This window comes from Mytilus galloprovincialis, chromosome 12 (assembly GCF_965363235.1).
Source record: "Mytilus galloprovincialis chromosome 12, xbMytGall1.hap1.1, whole genome shotgun sequence".
Taxonomy (NCBI): Eukaryota; Metazoa; Mollusca; class Bivalvia; order Mytilida; family Mytilidae; genus Mytilus; species Mytilus galloprovincialis.
The window spans coordinates 70,139,889-70,156,973 of record NC_134849.1 but is presented as its reverse complement, the minus strand read 5'-3'; the positions used below and the strand labels follow the sequence as shown (position 1 = coordinate 70,156,973).

General features: G+C 31.2%; 1 protein-coding gene across 1 annotated transcript in view; it reads left to right on the top strand.

Annotated features, from left to right (window-relative positions):
- The window catches only part of LOC143053752 (uncharacterized), a 101,587-nt gene that overhangs the window by 40,397 nt on the left and 44,105 nt on the right, over positions 1 to 17,085 (top strand). The window contains exons 7-10 of the mRNA XM_076226530.1: positions 747 to 830; positions 2,001 to 2,099; positions 2,832 to 2,930; positions 3,559 to 3,666. Coding sequence (XP_076082645.1) covers positions 747 to 830; positions 2,001 to 2,099; positions 2,832 to 2,930; positions 3,559 to 3,666 — 390 coding nt within the window. The remainder of the gene's footprint in view (positions 1 to 746; positions 831 to 2,000; positions 2,100 to 2,831; positions 2,931 to 3,558; positions 3,667 to 17,085) is intronic.

The following is a 17,085-nucleotide window of genomic DNA, read 5'->3' as shown; positions in this document are numbered from 1 at the left end:
GCATCCGTGTACTATGGACACATTCTTGTTCTTATTCTGTATGCAATAGGTCTACCATATTTGGTGTATGGAATGATTGTAAGGTGTACATGTCTAGCTGGCAGGTGTCATCTGACTGTGACCTTATTTTCATGGTTCACTGGTCAAAGTTCAAATTTTGAGTTTTGGTCTTTTTATTTAATACTTTATGCAATATGTCAACTATATTTGTTGTATGGAAATATTTTATGGTGTATATGTCAATCGCACAGGTTTTATTTGACCTTGACCTCATTTTCACCGTTCATTGCTCAGTGTTAAGTTTTTATGTTTTGGTCTGATTTTCTTAAACTATAACCAATAGGTCAACTATATCTGTAGTTTGGAAGAATTGTTAGCTGTACATGCCTTGACCTCATTTTCATGGTTCATTGGTCAATGTTTAGTTTTCTTGGTTAATGTTAAGTTTATGTGACAGTTGTGATAAAGCTTTTTATTTAGGACTATCAACATAATATCAATGATTAGTATAGAAGGCGAGACATTTCAGCGTGTGCACTCTTGGTGTTTTTGTTGATAATATAAAATGCATAAATCCCAACAATTATATGCTATTAAAAGAATTCCTCTCTGTCTGTTATTTGAAGGAAGGATACTACTGATTTATGTATACGTAGTCATTGCTAAACAGAAGAATATATAATTATTACCTAATTTAACAGTAAGGACATTCATTTTAATATATTTTTATTACGGTTTACTTACAGAAACTTAATACAGCTGCTAGTGATGGAGATATAGAGGCCTTAAAATTATGTCTACAGAATGGTGCAGACATCGATTATCGAGATGTAAGTAAAATATTCACATTCAAAACTACCTTATTTTAATAATTCATAGAAAATCATTTGAAGATACAGCCTATTATGGTACATGAACAAAAAAAGACACAAAACTACATGTTACTTAAAATTAAAGCACAGTGAAACAGTGAAAACTACAAGTAACTTCAAAATGTTGAATATTGTACATAAACACACGACAACAATTTACTTTAGAACTATAATAACAGAAGTATAAAAAATAAAAAAACAAGTTGCTTCAGAACATAACAGATTGTACATAAGCAGTATAAAACAAACAAAGTTCTACAAATTACTTCAGAACAGAACAAATTGTACACCAGCAGTATAAAACACACAACTACAAAACTTCAGAACATAACAAATTGTACATAAGCAGTAAAAAAACACACAACTACAAGTTACTTCAGAACATAACAGATTATACATAAGAAATATAAAACACACAACCACAAGTCACTTTAGAACATAACAAATTGTACACCAACAGTATAAAACACACAACTACAAATTACTTTAGAACATAACAGATTGTACACCAACAGTATAAAACACACAACTACAAATTACTTTAGAACATAACAAATTGTACACCAGCAGTATAAAACACACAACTACAAGTTACTTCAGAACAGAACAAATTGTACATAAGAAATATAAAACACACAACTACAAGTTACTTCAGAACATAACAAATTGTACATAAGCAGTAAAAAAAACCACACAACTACAAATTACCTCAGAACATAACAGATTGTACATAAGCATAAAAAATATTTTTATTGAAATGAATGATGATACTGAATCTACACTAATTCCTGTTGTTAATCAGACAGTTTTAATGAACAAATATTTGTTAGAATCATATAAAGTGGGGTCTCATTTTACTTGTTTTGTTCTACTGAATCCATTGATATAATTATTTTACACATTTCTTGAAAAAAATTTTTTTTTTTAAATATCAGGTTTTATGGAAGTCCTGACATTTCACAACAAAACATGTTTATTTGTTGTTTATGTAGAATATAAATACAAGTGTGACTGGTCATTGTATTCAGTTTTGACCACTGATTCATGTGATATATATTTTGTTTATATTTATTACACAACATTGTCCAGTTTATCAGACAAGTTTTGATGTCAGTTGTATTATTCCAGTTGTTTGGAGAGACAGCATTAATGAAGGCTGCTGAGGAAGGACACCTGGAGATCTGTAAACTCCTCATTGATAGAGGATGTAAGATCAACATCACATCAGTATGTTATCTACTTAGTCTGATCACATTACTATTAATCTACACTAAATCATGTTGTTAATTAGACAGTTTTAATGAACAAATATTTGTAAGAATTATATAAAGTGGGGTCTCATTTTACTCGTATTATTGTTCTGAATCAGAAAATATTCCTCATTTTCATGTTTCTTAAAAAATTTTTTTTTATTAAAATGATCAATTATACTGAATCTACACTAAATCATGTTGTTAATTAGACAGTTTTAATGAACAAATATTTGTAATAATTATATCAAGTGGGGTCTCATTTTACTCGTATTATTGTTCTGAATTAGAAAATATTACTTTTTTTCATGTTTCTTAAATTTTTTTTTTTATTGAAATGAATGATGATACTGAATCTACACTAAATCCTGTTGTTAATCAGACAGTTTTAATGAACAAATATTTGTAAGAATCATATGAAGTGGGGTCTCATTTCACTTGTTTTGTTCTACTGAATCCATTGATATAATTATTTTACACATTTCTTGAAAAAAAATTTTTTTTTAAGATATCAGGTTTAATGGAAGTTTTGACATTTCACAACAAAACATGTTTATTTGTTGTTTTATATACAATATAAATACAAGTGTGACTGGTCATTTTATTCAGTTTTGACCACTGATTCATGTGATATATATTTTGTTTATATTTATTACACAACATTGTCCAGTTTATCAGACAAGTTTTGATGTCAGTTGTATTATTCCAGGGTTATGGACAGACAGCATTAATGTTTGCTGTCTGGGGAGGACACCTGGAGATCTGTAGACTCCTCATTGATAGAGGATGTAAGATCGACATCACAGAGGTATGTTATCTACTTAGTCTGATCACATTACTATTAATCTACACTAAATCATGTTGTTAATTAGACAGTTTTAATGAACAAATATGTGTAATAATTATATCAAGTGGGGTCTCATTTTACTCGTATTATTGTTCTGAATTAGAAAATATTACTTTTTTTCATGTTTCTTAAAAAAAAATATTTTATCAGAATGAATGATTATACTGAATCTACACTAATTCCTGTTGTTAATCAGACAGTTTTAATGAACAAATATTTGTAAGAATCATATAAAGTGGGGTCTCATTTTACTTGTTTTGTTCTACTGAATCCATTGATATAATTATTTTACACATTTCTTGAAAAAAAAAATTTTTTTTAAATATCAGGTTTTATGGAAGTCTTGACACTTCACAACAAAACATGTTTATTTTTTGTTTATGTAGAATATAAATACAAGTGTGACTGGTCATTTTATTCAGTTTTAACCACTGATTCATGTGATATATATTTTGTTTATATTTATTACACAACATTGTCCAGTTTATCAAATAAGTTTTAATGTCAGTTGTAGGATATGTTGTATATTATTGATATTGATAACAAAGTATTGTACATTATAGTTACATGTTATTTGGTTATATTATAGGCCAGTGGAGTAACAGCTTTACATTGTGCTGCTCAAGGGGGATATCTACAGATCACAAAATGTCTAGTAGAACAAGGAGGTGCCAGTCCCTTGATTACAACACGTAAGGTAATATTTTATAGTATATGACCAGTGTTCAACTATTAAGTAATGAATCACTAAAATGATGTATAAGATATGGTTGGATTCTATTTAAAGGCTATAGTTAAAAGTCATATGATTATTTGAATTGAACTTAAAAAGTTTGCTGTAATTAAAGTCTGTGTAAACCAACAAACTGTCAAACAAAACTTACACCTGTCTGTTGTCATGACAATTATAACAAAGTTATGTGATAATATCAAAACAGTCTAAGCAATGCATTGACATTCGTTCACCATGTGTTTATATATTTAAACAGATGCGAGGTGGGCAATGACAGATAATCTTTAAGATGGGTGAAACAAACTTAAACACTACTAGACAATATTTATATGGATTCAATAAGGTGGAAACATGCTTAATCATTTCATATTGTTGGCAGTAGGAAATTATTTAATGCAATAATTTGAAAGAGATGATCCTATGGAAATTTCTACAAATCTGTCTAGAGATAAATGTCATCTTGTCATAATTTATTTATTTCCTTATTTGAACAATCACTAAAAACTATGAAATGCTGTAAAAAAAATATATACAGATCTAGGTGTACATGGGGTATACAGATATAGGACGATGTGGATGGGGTATACAGATATAGGAGGGTGTGGATAGGGTATACAGATATAGGAGGGTGTGGATGGGGTATACAGATATAGGAGGGTGTGGATGGGGTATACAGATAAATAATTTTCAAGAAATAAATCTCGCAAAAATAAAATCAAGTTTTCCGTATTTTTCTCAAATACCCCTGCTTAACATGATATATCTGTTTATAAATGGACTTAGTTTAAAATTGAGAAAGGAAATAGGGAATGTGTCAAAGCAACAACATTGCCAGTTAACATTACATTACATTCAGACTGTGGTTAAGTTTTTAAAATTTTAATAACTTTCTCAAAATATCCTGGATTTCTTACAAACTTGGACAAAAGCTTGTTTATAAGATAATCTTCAGAAGTAAAGTTTGTAAACAAAATCGTTTTTCGTATATTCCTTATAAATCATGGACTTTTTTCCAGTTAACTCTACGTACTACATGTACTCTCTGTGGTTAATTTTTTTTAACCTTTATTAGATTTTATAAACCATCCTGGATTTTAACCAAATTTGGACAGAAGCTTCTTTTAGTACTAGTCAGAAGATAGTATCTCATATCCAACTATAGCAGTCATCATGTGACTTTCGTGACGTCACACATCACCCGTATCAAGCCCAAGTAAAATATATAGAAATGCACAGGGGCTTTCAGGAATCGATAAAATAAATTACTTTGAGTTCATGATGCAAAAAGTGTGGGAATATATATTAATTCCTCATATATTTAGAAAGATATTTATGCCTTTTGGAACAGTTTAATTTTTGGTCTTCTCCCTTCCAAATGCTTTTGAAAATTTGTCTTGTTGCCTCGATAAGTTCCCATGTCATATCATACAACTCCTATAAATATTTGATTTTCTGTCTTGTTAAACATAAAATTGCGATTTAAACAAAACAGATGGAATAATTGTGGGAATATGTTCTTATTACTATATTCATAAATATATCGTAGGTGCAATAGTTTAATTTTTTATTATGTCCCTTCCAAATTGATTTGAAAATTAGATATTTTCAGAAAATCTGGTATTATTTTTCAAAATGGCGACCACATTGACAGCGTGGGCCGACTTGGTAAAAACATATTTTGTAAGATTGTTACATTGAAAATCAAATAACTTTGAATGCTCGCGTTTTATGTCATTGTCTTACATTAAAGCAGCCTCTAGAATTAAACATTTGTTACTTTAGGTATAGCTGATACATGCTATTTTTGTTTTTGTTTATATTATTTTGAAAAAAATGGCGACCAAATAATTTTCAAACGTAGACGATGTTCGACACTTATTTTGTCCATTCACTGTTTATATTGCAATTAAATATGACAGGTTATTGTAACTATAATGATGGCCAAAGACATTAAGGAGATATTTTAGTCATAACATCGACGTGATCAAAGAAAACAAATATGGCACCTGATCATGATATGTTAGTTTTGACAATATCTATGTAGATTAATTAGGGGTGTCCGATTCTTACAATTTTAAATCTGGATTCATTGGTTACCTATCTCCAGCTAGGGGTTGAATTGGAGCCGAATTGAATGTCAAATGACTACATATTCAATGAGGTCCAATTATTCACTTACAAGTGCACAACTCATCAACCAGGTTTCTCAGCTTATTTTATTAATAAAAAAAATCATATTTATTTGTTTGTATATATCTGATAGCTAATGCTCCTATAACAAAATTTAGGCTGATCAATTTTTGAGAGTACTCACTGATCTTCTATAGTTTGTACGCAGGTAGGTTAAGGCACTTTTAAACGTAAATAGGGGCAAAATATGATATTTCAAGAATAAAATTGTTTTAACAACAATTCATTAATCTTAGTTGTTAAATTTATATATTCATGTAGTAAGGATTCAGTAAACCAAAATTTTGGTAATGATCGCCTAGGTCACGTGACTTCCACAGGGGTAAAATGCATGCCTTAACCAAACTGGCAAAAAACGGGTTACTACACTGAATAAAAATCAACAAACTTTTTTTAAAACGAATCCTTGTGCTTTCCCGTTGCTTAAAAGTGCTGCGCGATTTTCCAGAAGTGAGCATATTAAATAAAAATAATGTTTACCCGGCAGCATATAAAGTTAAATATGTGCACAGTTTCGTTCTTAATTTGATTACAGTTTCATATTCATTAAGCGCGCAGCACTTTTCTATTAGGTTGTAACTATAGCTTTCTATTTCAGTTGATTTTTTTGAGAAATATCGTCTCTGGTAACCCGCTTTTTGTGAATTTAGATTTCGTAACTATGGTTTCGATTAATTGTCTATGTCATTCAAGCGCACTGACGACCCGAACAATCATCAAAGAACCGCAACTGTATGTAGAATGTCGAATTTTCCCAGAAAAAAAGAGTGACAAAATATGTGCAGTTCCACCTTCATAAATAATTTGTAATACCAATCTCTATGCAAAGTTGGTCGCTTAAACTTTGAAGAGTAGTCTTATGGTGTATATGTTGGTTATCTGAGTTCTATATATATGTTATAAGTTGTCCTTGGCAGAGGCAGGTTTAGGGGGGGGGGAATTTTGTTGCTTATTTAGGGAATCACTGAAACGTGACTGGAGGGGGCCCCTCTTAGGTAGTCCAAATAATTATGACGTCTTGAAAGGACAAAGTAAGGTGTCAAAAAAAAAATATAGCCTTTCAAGACGACATAATTATTTGGACTACCTCTTAGGCAGTCAATGGGTCCCCACTTAGGAAAATTTCTGGATCTGCCAGTTCTTGGTCCTGTTTATCAACCATTTATTTTCCTCCAGCCCCAGGTGATTTATGACTATGCAGACTTATTTATTTTTTGTATAGCTAGATCTTGCTATATAAATCACTGATCTTTTGCTAAATAAATCCTTGATCTCAACATATTTAAATCCTTTCTATTAAATATGGATTTGTAAATTTATGCTAATAGTATGCATAAAATATATAAAAGAAAACAGCAGTTCTGACATATTCAGTTGCAAGATATGTTTGAAAATCAGTAAGCATGGTAAGACAAATCCAATCAGAAGTCTTGAAAAGTAAAAAGAACCACTTAATTTTAAATGGAAGGTAATTTGATATTCAGGCTAGGGCAACTTCAAAGTTTTCTATCGATTGATGCTACACAGACATATTTTTTCTGGGGGTTGCTCACTTGCTGTGTGAAAAATTATTTTCACTTTTCCCCTCTATTTTTTTTTTTCCAATTCTTACTAGTCAAGGATATTCATTTCCAAAATTGATGTCCCAGTCAGTACTCGCATACAATTACATTTCATCTATCATGTATTTTGTGATGTTGTTTTACAGTTTTAAAGGAACAGTTGCTTGCTTTAATTTGGTTCATGTCTGTAGACATATCTGTTTTTTTATACATTTGGCTGTTAAGTTTCTCAATTGATTTTTTTTTTTATGTCCAAGCCATATTTAGCCCACTATTCAGTATGAATTTTCTCATTGTCAAAGGAGGTACAAAATGTATATGCCTATAGAACTAGTGTAATTGATTAATTATATAGCTATTTCATTAGAACTTACAATTGGTGGATAGTTGTCTCTTGAAATGGCGATCATACTACATCTCCTTATATGATATAAAAACAGACAAATTGCATTAAAGTCTTTGTGTGACCATGTATCATGTGTATTGCTTACATGTTTTTTGTTGACCCCTTTTTAAAAAATCTGGATAAACTTAGAAATTATATAACCAACACTTACCAAATTAGATTTCACATATATATATGTCAATTTTCAACTTTATATTATTGAAAAACGATTCATAATTTAAATAAAATCAGTTTATAAAAGATGTAAAATCTGGATACCCAGCAATTTTTTAAAACTGTAAATACTGAAAGTTTTGCATGCATTTATTATACTATTTCCAGTATATGATCATTTATTATTGCAATTATTCAAGAATGGATGCCTTAGCTGTTATCTGCTCTTTGGTTGGGTTGTCTCATTGACATGCATATTCCCTAAATTCCATTCTCAATTTTACTAAAAAATGTTTATTTATTGTGATTTTAAATAATTCCTCATAAATTTGTATGTTTCAGTTAAAAATGTTTAAGAATGCAAGTTCTTATTATTGCGATATTTACCTAGTCACATTATTCGCATTCAATTATTTCTGAATTTACAGTACTGTACATGTATAAAGTTTGGGTGGTTTACAATAGGCAATATGTGTAATGGAACTTTACAGAAGAAAAATAAATAAGCGAATACAATGATAGAAGTCGCATCTGTGTCTTATTTTGATAATGGAAATGGCAATACTTTATGATTACATGTATCTGTATATTTAACAGGACTGAAAGTATGTTTTTTATCCAAATACAGTCTAATCATCTAATGGAACATACTTGTACAAGTTTAACTTTTACTGGGATTCATGTTTAGTACCAAATTGTTGCTTTTATATATGTTTATCTTCTTTAAATATTTCTTTATGAGTCCTTGTGCATGTTTCGTGTGTTTTACACCAATCAAGTTTGATTGAGCTATTGATAATTTTTTTTTTCTGCATTGTCTACAGAGTTTGAACTTGTCAATTGCTGGTATTCATTGATATCTACATGTCATGCATGTATACTTAAAAGCTAGTCACTCATGTTGACCGACACTCTTTACCTTATACATGTAGTAGATTCTTTTAAATATATTGTAAGAATATAAAAATTCTAAATTTAGCTGTTGAATGTACATGAAACTTTCCGTAACATTAGAATTAAAAGTACAAGGTACCACCTTCTATTGGACAGTCTGCATCTCAAACTTTGAACCTGTATTCACCACTGCATGTTTCATGTGTTTCATTTGTCATTATTTACATAATTTTCTAAGGATTTCTCAGGGTTGAATTTTTTTTCTGGTTTCTTTTTTATTGAATTTTGCACTGCAACACCCTCAATTGTTAAAGACAGTACAATTTTCAAGACGAGCATTTCAGCTAAATGACTATGTTGTATGAAATTTGCTCATAGTTGTAGGCCTTACACTGACCTTTAGTTTTTGACTTTTACGTCATTTAGTCATGTTAGTTGCTTGCCCATGTTGGGGAGAGTTGTCTCATTAGCAATGAAACCACATTTTTTTAATTTTGTATGTACCCATACATGTACATGATATCTTATGCCCTTTCTTATTCTGATACATGTATATGTTAATGTCACAGAAAAACTCTCAAAAACATGATTACTATTGTCTGATTGGCAATCATACCACATCTTATTTTTTATATTTACTATGTCACATTTTATGTGCCTGAGTCTCTCAACATGCTCAAGCTAAAGCTTATGTTGTTCTTATTTGGTTGCTGTCTGTCATTATTTGTTTATTTGTGTATTAAAGGTAGCATAACTCATGTACAAATGTAATTGTATGTCTAAATGCAAATGATAAAGAGTTTTACTCATTGTTGAAAGCGGTATAGTAACTTATAAAAATTGTGATAAACATGATGAAAGACCCAAGAACTTTCATAAACATCTGAAATCTAACTGGCCTAATTACTCACGAAATTGTAATGAAAGTACAGTGCATAAAAAGAAATATTTAATCAAATTAATGTTTTGATACACACGCTTGACAAAAAATTAATGGATGAAGTTACTGTTCAAATTTTGATACTGCTGTTCTTATGAACATAATGTAAATTTACAGATATCTATAACATTTAGCCCTTTTATGTTGGTCTTCTGTTCGTAATGAACTGCACATGTAATTTTTTCCACTATACAGGTACAACATTGTACAACGTACATGTATATGTGCATAAATTCTTTTTAATCAAATTGTACTTGTTTAGATTAATCTCTGTCTGACATGTCTGTGTTCATGTTGAAAATTAGAACTGTTCATCTTTGATTATCCTTTACAGCTGTGGAACAATCTCTACGAGGCTGTTACAAGATGTTGAATTACTTTATAGATTACATGAGGTTTTTGCTTTACACATGTTTCCATTTGTAGGTTGTAGGTTCCGTTAACGTTAATTTTACAATTTAACAGTAAATTAGCCATATCTTTCACTTTCTGCATTCTATTAATGGAGGGTTTTCTTTCTGTCCAGAAAAAACAGGCAAGAAAAGATGGGTGTCAATAACTGGGTCCTCCTTTCACCTTTAAGCTGAGTCTTACTAGTATTTTTAATTATTTTTAACATGCTGTTTGACATCACCATGATCACACTGTGGAATGTCTGGTTGGAAAGTTAACTTTATTCCATTTCAAAAAGTTATGTTGCCCTGAACACATTGTTGTCCATGTTTTCTGGATGACAATAAAATATGTGTTGAAAAAGAGGAATTTTGACACAAAGCTTGTGGATTACCAACTGTTCATAGATCCTGCAGTCAGGTATTGCAATGTACATGTAAGGCTTATCTTTTTCACTTTTGTTCTCATCATTGTCATCTTGAACCTGTAATAAAAAAAGTAACAATTGACAATTGTGTACACAAAAAAAAACATCCAGTAAGCAGTATAACAGTATTACTGATACAAATATTTTTCATATACATGATATATATATAAACATGAAGGACTTGTATTGTAATCCAAGTTTTCATGCAAAAGTTCCGTGAAAAAAGATTTGTTAAAAACTTAACAATATCCACCTAACATTTTTGTAAAAGATTCACGAACTATCAATATATTTTTAGCAAGTTTTTGCAAAATAAAAAAAAACTCCGCCACATTATGTATATATGTAAATATATGTTCCTGCCTCGTTTGAATTGTTTTACATTGTAAATTCGGTGTCTTTTATAGCTGACTATGCGGTATGGTTGTGGACCCCTCTTTTAGAAAAGTTGTTTCAAATATGATGTAGTTCTCCTCTTTTAAAGTAAAAAATTCTCAGCTTTTCCAAGGATTTGTATAGTAGCACTATACAAATCCTTGGTTTATTCTATTTTTCTTTTCTATAACAATAAAATAACCCCTGACTTAAGGGAGGTTTCTTCCCAACCTGATAATAACAAATTCAAGTCATTGTTCTGCCATTTACACATACTAGAGCTATAACCAGACTAAACAGCAAGCTATAAGGACATAAGGGACCCCAACATTACTAGTGTACACAATTTAAACAGGAAAACCAACAATCTAATATATATATGCAAACTGAGAAATAACAGGCTATGAACCACATCAACATATTACTGAACAACAGGCCCCTAAATCAATCCTGACATGTACATAAACAAGCAGCGAGTATGGGTAGTTTTGTTCTGCCAGCATACAATATATTTGCAATATATTTGCAACTGAAGCCAACTGTTCTTTAGAAGTTCTGACAACGAACATATTTTGATGTGGAATGTAAGTAAGGGGAAGGCAACCAATGTACAGACATTTTTTCCTGTTATATATTTATATCGAAGTACTCCCACTTGGGATATCTATACTATTAAACGAGAAGACCTCATTTTGTGTGTCGCTTCTCTTCCTTCCACAATAAATTAATCATCATGCTTCTGTGTCCTATAGGTAACATGCATAGTTGCATTTGTCATCCATTCTTATGATTATTCAGATTGAGTTATTTTGGGAGAAAAACGACAAAAAGGGTGTCCGGATATTGATTCCGTCATCAGACTGACTTTTGGTCATAGATAGGTTTTCCGGTTTTAAACATGCACAACTACATTCAATCGTATGATGTCAGCGTCGTCGTCTGCGTCGTCGTCGTTGTCCGAATACTTTTAGTTTTCGCACTCTAACTTTACAAAAAGTGAATAGAAATCTATGAAATTTTAACACAAGGTTTATGACCACAAAAGGAAGGTTGGGATTGATTTTGGGATTTAAGGTCCCAACAGTTTAGGAATTAGGGGCCAAAAAGGGGCCCAAATAAGCATTATTCTTGGTGTTCGCACCATAACTTTAGTATAAGTAAATAGAAATCTATGAAATTTAAACACAAGGTTTATGACCATAAAAAGAAGGTCGGGTTTGATTTTGGGAGTTTTAGTCCCAACAGCTTATAAGGAATAAGGGGCCCAAAGAGTCCAAAATTGAACTTTGTTTGATTTCATCAATAATTGAATAATTGGGGTTCTTTGATATGCCAAATCTAACTGTGTATGTAGATTCTTAATTTTTGGTCTTGTTTTCAAATTGGTCTGCATAGTCCAAAGGGTCCAAAATTAAACTAAGTTTGATTTTAACAAAAATTGAATTCTTGGGCTTTTTTTATATGCTGAATCTAAACATGTAGTTAGGTTTTTGATTATGGGCCCAGTTTTCAAATTGATTCAAATCAGGATCCAAAATTATTATATTAAAGGGAAACTTCGCAAAAAAATCAAAAATTGTTATTATGTTCATTCAGTATAAAAATGCTCAAATTCATAGTTATTCAAGTTTTATTCCGCTAGATAAGGGATCACCATCGATTTTAAATTTAAAGTATCAATTCTCTGCGTTCGGCCATTTTGTCTTCTTTCTCGATTAATAACAACGATATGTCTATAAACCACAAAGGAACAAAACTACAGTAACCGATGTAGTCGTAATTGCGTGTCGATATCTTGTCAATCGTACGGTTGTTTTATCCGACTAACTAACTTGATACGGAAAATATTCTTATTTTTTTAAATTACCATGGTCTGTTGTTTTTAAACTGTTGATATTGGAATTAGGTAAAAAGTCAAAGTTGAAATCATAAATAATTAAGTGTTTCGTGAAAATTGTTTTCGAAAATCTAATTTGTTCATAATTCTTTAAAGTAATAAACTTTTTTCAAATAAATTCTGATCTTCCCTCATCTGATCACCAGCATGGCTAAAGGTATTACTTCCAAAGGTATTGTGAGGGGTGTGAGGTGACACGTCCAGGTATTCAAGTGATTTCCTGTTGGGCTTGCAAGTTCATGCATCGTTTCACCTCTGCAGGTATTGATCAGTGTACACGGCGGATAACTTATAACTTTCCATTTTGAACTATCAGATGTATAATATACAACTCTGTCTTACTTGTCATTACTAAACTCATACGCTTGTTTATAAATAACATTTCTGGTGTAAAGAATATATTTATAAAAATATAAATAATACCCAAAAAATAAGATTTGATGAAATTAAAATATATTTAAATATTTTTTCCAAGGGTGAATTTGGGAAAATGTAATCTGGTAATATCAGAGACAATATATGTCTCTGGTAATATATAATCATTGTCAATAGTGAAGGACTGATTGGAACATACCAGAAATATTGATTTAAAAAAATGTACGCACTTGTCAACAATTCGTTTATACAACTGGGTAGAAAGTTACGGAACTATAGCGCAATTTAAAATATATACATGTATACATTGAACATAAGAAAAAAACATATATTTTGAATAAATTGGGGTAAAAGTTTTGTAAATAGACTAGTCCACGTATGCCAACAGTATGTAATCATCGAATGTCGATAGACTATTGTATACTAGAAGAAGATGAAGAAGAGAACCAATTTGATTTAAATATATAATTTGCTTTGGTTCATAGAAGTTGTGGACATAGTAAAATCACAGATTTATATTTCAATAAGATTGTTCTCGAATAAAGGAAGGAATTCGTCATTACAATTGTTATATATGCCACTGGACGAACACTAATTATCCCCAAGGGATGTGAATATTTTGCTGGAAAACTATTGAGTATCAAAGTTTCAAATTAATTTCGGGATTTATTTACTTTCTTGGTATTCAAGGGAAATATGACATTAAATTGGTTCTGTCTTTTTTTTAAACATCGTTATAAAGATGTGTGTCTAAGGTGGACGCCACAAGAACCCTGTAATACTAGTACGAGAGTATAGCATGTAAACATTCCTTCTCAATAATATGGTTGTATTGGAAATCTTTTCATACAGATTGACAACTCATGGTCCGATATGCATGTAATATTTGCCACATGAAGCCCATAGTTCTTTCTACCATCATCATCTTATTCTTTGATATTGCTGTAAATATCGATGGTTCACACCCAAACAAAATGGGAGTAATGTACCTTCAGAACTTCTCCGTGGTATACACTTGTGAAACTTAATATATAGATGAAATTTCTGTATTGGAATGAATCTACATCTTCAAATAACGATTTTGAGTAATCACCTTACAAAGCAATATAAACGTATGGCAAGATATAACCATGAAGGAATTTAGTTTTTGTCAGACGCAAGAACTCAACACTATCATAAACGTATACGTATATATGCATGCAGTTTCAAATATCAAGAACAAGCGGTCGATGTTGATAGTCCGTTTTCTAACTGTTCAGAGTTAGACATGTCACTTGTTCATTCTTGGAAGCCTTCATATTCCCCGTCCAACGATGGGAACTCTTTCTGGTTGTGTTGACTATAAATGCTTGTATGGTAATTCTGTCGTTGATCTGTACAAGTGGTTGCATTTCCTCTCCTTTCCCAACAAACAAACTAACGAAACGCTACTAGTCTGCTTTCTCTAGAGCTCATCCTCAATGGGCTTATACGTCAGGAAACTTACATGTATACTAATAATGATTGTTTCAAGAACAACGATGTATTGACGAACTATTCGAAATTCGTCAATATCAGTTATGCATGACTAAAATATAAGTTTTATTACAACTACTGTATTACTTATTTGGATTATTGACGGCTATCATGTTCAACATTGCACAAATATTATCATAGAATTTTTAAAAAAAAAATGTACAAAAATCCTCAAAAAAATAATGCCTTAGCTTAGATCATTGGTATTCTTTTCACAAAAAGTTCGTGTAAATGATTGTCAAATGAATTTAATTATGTAAGAATGAAATGTTAAAAAGAAACTTTAAAATTGCGATAGTTTTATGAGCATTAAACACAGCCAGATTTGAATACAAGTTAAGAAATTCCGGTAAAGTCAATGATATCAAACAGATGTGCAATGGTATATCAAATTGGGAAATATTGCATCTTGGCGTCCGGCGTCCGTCGTCCGTCGTCGTCCGGCGTTAGCTTTTACAAAAATCTTCTCCTCTGAAACTACTGGGCCAAATCAAACCAAACTTGGCCACAATCATCATTGGGGTATCTAGTTTAAAAAATGTGTGGCGTGACCCGGTCATCCAACCAAGATGGCCGCCACAGCTAAAAATAGAACATAGGGGTAAAATGCAGTTTTTGGCTTATAACTCAAAAACCAAAGCATTTAGAGGAAATCTGACATGGGGTAAAAATGTTTATCAGGTCAAGATCTATCTGCCCTGAAATTTTCAGATGAATCGGTCAACCTGTTGTTGGGTTGCTGCCCCTGAATTGGTAATTTTGAGGAAATTTTGCTGTTTTTGGTTATTATCTTGAATATTATTATAGATAGAGATAAACTGTAAACAGCAATAATGTTCAGCAAAGTTAGATTTACAAATAAGTCAACTTGACCGAAATGGTCAGTTGACCCCTTTAGGAGTTATTGCCCTTTATAGTCAATTTTTAACCATTTTTCATAAATCTAAGTTATCTTTTACAAAAATCTTCTCCTCTGAAACTACTGAGCCAAATTAATCCAAACTTGGCCACAATCATCTTTGGGGTATCTAGTTTAAAAAATGTGTGGCGTGACCCGGTCAACCAACCAAGATGGCCGCCACGGCTAAAAATAGAACATAGGGGTAAAATGCAGTTTTTGGCTTATAACTCAAAAACCAAAGCATTTTGAGGAAATTTGACATGGGATAAAAATGTTTATCAGGTCAAGATCTATCTGCCCTGAAATTTTCAGATGAATCGGTCAACCTGTTGTTGGGTTGCTGCCCCTGAATTGGTAATTTTGAGGAAATTTTGCTGTTTTTGGTTATTATCTTGAATATTATTATAGATAGAAATAAACTGTAAACATCAATAATGTTCAGCAAAGTTAGATTTACAAATAAGTCAACATGACCGCAATGGTCAGTTGACCCCTTTAGGAGTTATTGCCCTTTATAGTCAACTTTTAACCATTTTTCATAAATCTAAGTAATCTTTTACAAAAATCTTCTCCTCTGAAACTACTGAGCCAAATTAATCCAAACTTGGCCACAATCATCTTTGGGGTATCTAGTTTGAAAATTGTGTCCGATGACCTGGCCATTCAACCAAGATGGACGCCACGGCTAAAAATAGAACAGGGGTAAAATGTAGATTTTGGCTTATAACTCTGAAACCAAAGCATTTAGAGCAAATCTGACAAGAAGTTAAAATGTTAATCAAGTCAATATCTATTTGCCCTGAAATTTTCAGATGAATTGGACAATGGGTTGTTGGCTTGCTGCCCTCCAATTGGTAATTTTTAAAGAAATTTTGCCGTTTTTGGTTATTATCTTGAATACTATTATAGATAGAGATAAACTGTAAACAGCAATAATGTTCAGCAAAGTAAGATCTACAAATAAGTCAACATGACCTAAATGGTCAATTGACCCCTTAAGGAGTTATTGCCCTTTATAGTCAATTTTTAACAATTTTCATTAATTCGGTAAATTTATGTAAATTTTTACCAAATATTTTTCTCTGTTACTAATGGGCAAGGTTCATTATAGATATAATTGTAAGAAGCAAGAACGTTCAGTAAAGTAAGAACTTCAAACACATCACCATCACCAAAATACAATTTTGTCATGAATCCATTTGTGTCCTTTGTTTAATATGCACATAGACCAAGGTGAGCGACACAGGCTCTTTAGAGCCTCTAGTTAGTTTTTATTAAAGATTAAAACTACTATTTTTTACTCCATATTTGAATCTTTATGCAATTGCCGCTAAGAAAGTAATCCAAAATTGTTT